The following is a 4,171-nucleotide window of genomic DNA, read 5'->3' as shown; positions in this document are numbered from 1 at the left end:
ATCAATGCTACTGTTCATAAACCTAAACGAATCAATAAATCTAAATTTAATGTTGGTATTACTGACATCTTTCGTGAATGAAATGTATTTTTCCTTGTTTAATGGCAATAAACTAATATTCCCAGGAAAATCAGCAGCTAAACTTTTTATAATAAAATGTGCATCATATCCGCTCAGATTGTGAAAAATTACTGGGATAATGGGTAAATCTTTAAAATTAAGGTTGCACGAATTATGTGAAGCGCCGTTGAAGTTTCCGGTTCGATGACAATGTTCCATAACTTCCCATCATCATCGTCTTTCAAAAAGGGTTTATTACATATATAACACATGGAAGCGTTTTCAAAATCGTAGATTTCCGTTTGAGTAAGACTTCTCATTGGAACTATATAATTAAATATCTGCGAAGTTTTATTTGCAATATTTAACAACTCTGAACTAAACCATTGAATGCAATCTTGACCTCTATATAAAGAAAAATTTGACAGCGAATTATCATAGTCACACTTTAAATAATATGCAATACTAAAGGGTGTATGTTTTTGATAATATTCTGTACTATTATGCATATCAGCATTGTCACATTTTTCTAGAATACATTCCAAATCTGCGTAGATTACAAAAGGAGCTTTTTTTTGATATGAAAAATGTTTAAATTCTAAATATTGATTATTATCTGTAGGCAAGATCACTTGACAGGAATTTATCTGATTACAGTAATGTTTATGCTTTTCAAGATGCGAACTAGAAGAAAAATGATTTAAGCATCTATTACAAATATATTTTGTACCGTTATGTTGAGACTGTTGTTTGGAAAACAGTGCCGACATTTTTTTTATCCATGCAAAATGATAAAAAGGTACTCCGTTATTAATGCCTACAAATATTGCCAATAGATTTATAGGTTCTCTGTCACATGTAAGGTTTTCACTAAGTAGGAATGGAAGCACCTGTTTACCTTCAATGCAATAAACGTTAATTGCCAGATTATTCAGTTTTTCAAATTTCTTTACGTCGCAAAATTTTATTGGGAACTCGATCGTATCATAATTTAAAACTGTACTGAAATGTGGATATTGCTACCGGATATATAGCTGCCATTATCGCCCAAAGAAAGCAATATTCATCATTGTTTCGCACATTGATGACTGCATGTTTAGTTGCTATAAATTTGGGAAGCTCAACAAATGTTGAAAATCCTCCACCATTCAAAGGAATATATGAATTAATATTAACCTTAAAATAAAGCACTTCATGTAAAGCCCAACCTGAATTTCTACCTGCAAATTCACTTAGCTTTACAGTCAATTTATCTAATACTTTTTCTTTATACCATTCTTTAAGGTTGACACCTCCGTCAATAATGCTATTTGGTGTTGCAAAGGTTTTTAAATCGATTTCCAGAGATGTAGGATGAAGAAAATTACACGCTAGATAAGCGTTAACCTTTAGCATAGATTTTTTTAACATAACCTTAATTTTTCGCGAAAAACAATTGTATGCATCCTGTAGAAAAACTAAAGGATCCTTTACATCTATATTAGAAATAATACCTGTTATTAATCTATTTTTGAACCCACTTTCAACCGTTTTCCACGTCAGTTTACATTTATCAGTATTACTACCACTACTAGTACTAGCTTTAATCCCTGCACCAACTTTTTTAGTAAAATTGTTTTTCATCCTTTTAAACTTTGTCAAGTAACATCGCAAAATGGCCAAATTATTCTCCAACTTACTTAAATTCTCATTACGAAACGCATCCTTTTCCTTAATTGAACTTTCCACTAACTTGATGTTTTTTCGAATAATACCAATATGTGTAGTGATTTCAGCTTTAGTTTTCAAAATTGTCGCTAGTTTCCTGGTCTGCTTTACTATTTCAGTGCTCATTTTAGAGACGCTTTCCATTTTGACTGAAATTACAATTTGTTTATCATGATATTATTGTCATAAATGGAATAAAACATACCTGATTGGATTTCAATAACAACAACCGCTATTGGTTTTACAAATTTAATTGTGTGTCGTAGTTTGTTGATAAGTAGAACTCGACTGGTTTCCATGCAATTTCTAATAACTATATATATAAAACCGCAATATCTAAAAATAAATCTCAACCGCAAACGACTACTACTAAGTTATACATTTTATGAAGTACGCCGCTTGTGTTACTAAGCATGATTCTAAAATTAGAAATTTGTTTTTACCTACCTACCCCTTATCTACAACCCCCCTAAAAGACATCTACTACCCCTACACACATATACAACCCCGAAAAAAACACCGCAATCAAGTACGCCGCTTTTGTGTTACTAAGCATGATTCTAAAATTAGAAATTTGTTTTTACCTACTACCCCTTAACACACAACCCCCCTAAAACACATCCACTACCCCTACACACATATACAACCCCTCAAACCTCGAAAAAAACACCGCTATCAAGACCGATCCAAAAAGTGAGTTTTTGTCACTGAAATGAACCCATACTTTAGCATTGCGCTTATGGAGATTTACATTGTGCCAGAACTCTCCTTGTTTAACTACTCAAATTTTTGATAATAACAGCAATTCTGGCCAAATTCTTTAATCTATCTTCGCCTATGATTTCCTCTAGGGATATTCCTATTCGTTTGAATTGATAGCATGATTTATGTGTAAGTAGGTATACACAGAGAGATAAGTTCAGAATGTGCATACTACGTATCGACAAATTGTGCGCAATACCTACACCAAAAGAATCGATAATATTTATAAGTAAAGAGGGAACACAAACATAAAATTTGATAAACCCTTGCAAAAAAGAATTCTATATTCCCACGATTAGGAAAATAACAGAATTATCGCGATTAATCTCTAAATATAGCACATCTTTATCAGTCATGTCTCTTTCACTACGACAAAACTGGCGTGCCTTGCCAATTTGTTGACATAATATTTTGTTAACAATGCCCCGAAACTTACCAACAGACACACATTAAAGCAGCCACAAGATGAGTTTTAACTCCAGCCGTGGGCTTCACTATGGTTGGAACAAAGTGACCACAATACGGACAAGCCAAAATTTGGGCGTCCGGACCAAAATTTGAAAGTACTGTGGCATGGGCGGTGATTGCAACAATCTTTTCTAAAAATATAAGTGGCGTCACTCGGAACTAGCAACATGGGTACGAAAAATCAGTCATACCTTTTTCAAGCTTCTTCTGGCCGTTTTCTTTTTCCATTATTTTTGCACGCTTCTAGTTTCAACAAAAAACAACTGTGATGCGCCTATGGGTACAATTAAAATTAGTGGAAAATGATAGGTCAACATCCGCCGTTTGGTTTTATCTAATGGTTATCGTACTTCTTTAGTTTACCACAAACATGCATTTATCAAAATACATACGTACACGTATACGTGCCGTTGCTTAAACAGCGCTTAAATACGACCAATTATCAAATGATAAAGATTGTGTCTGAGTACACAAAATGAACGTTATCTGAAAAATATCTGAACTTGTACTTGTAAAGTATGAAGTTTAATTTGCCTCGGCCGAGTAATTGGATGGTTCATTTATCGCAGTGATAACCGAATGATTTAGCGCAAATAACGTAACTATAAACTCAATGCATCGAATCTATACACCCAAGTTTATTTCAGCGTCCTGTTAAACAAATTAATGACTTTTTACTTTGTCAAAGTTCCGTACCTAAAGCTTTTTCGCATTACATTTGAATAGAAACATCAAGTCAAGGACTATACCGTAGGTACTTCTTTAGTTCTAAAGAATTAATTTTTGGAATGCAAATGCAAAATTTTGCATATATGTAGGTATTCATCCAGTAGTGCATAGGTAGAAAAGTTTACACTATACTTGTAGAATTGTTTTTGCTGTTCCTACCCCCTGGATATCAATTAATGGAATCAATTGACCTGTAAACACCATTATTCGATTGGGAAAAGATGGGATAACCACAGCGATTTTCCTGCATTATGTAATGTATCTACTCGTAGTGCAAACAAGATGTCGGAGGCAAAGCCCAAAGTTTCAAAATGGCTGATATTTTTCAAAATGATTAAGTTGTAATGTATATTAAACATGAAGGCATTGTTTATTGTTCACATTTATTCTTGCATTTGCACAATAATGTGCACGATAAACCATAGTTACATTTACAAAATCAAAA

At 33.2% G+C, this 4,171-nt stretch overlaps 1 protein-coding gene and 1 long non-coding RNA gene across 2 annotated transcripts; one reads left to right on the top strand and one right to left on the bottom strand.

Moving 5' to 3' along the window:
• Window positions 1-1,044: 1,044 nt before the first annotated feature.
• Window positions 1,045-2,543, bottom strand: LOC116174534. The gene is made up of 2 exons (XM_031492469.1): window positions 1,973-2,543; window positions 1,045-1,916 (listed from the first exon to the last, which is right to left on the bottom strand). The coding sequence occupies exons 1-2, from the start codon at window positions 2,064-2,066 to the stop codon at window positions 1,045-1,047; spliced, it is 966 nt and encodes a 321-aa protein (XP_031348329.1). The 5' UTR covers window positions 2,067-2,543.
• Window positions 2,544-3,454: 911 nt separating this feature from the next.
• Window positions 3,455-4,171, top strand: LOC116173753. The gene is made up of 3 exons (XR_004145982.1): window positions 3,455-3,595; window positions 3,645-3,811; window positions 3,865-4,171. It is a non-coding gene; the product is annotated as an uncharacterized LOC116173753 (long non-coding RNA).

This window comes from Photinus pyralis, unplaced genomic scaffold (genome assembly GCF_008802855.1).
Source record: "Photinus pyralis isolate 1611_PpyrPB1 unplaced genomic scaffold, Ppyr1.3 Ppyr1.4_LG6, whole genome shotgun sequence".
Classification (NCBI taxonomy): domain Eukaryota; kingdom Metazoa; phylum Arthropoda; class Insecta; order Coleoptera; family Lampyridae; genus Photinus; species Photinus pyralis.
The sequence above is the reverse complement of the archived record's forward strand: the minus strand, read 5'-3'. Positions and strand labels throughout refer to the sequence as shown.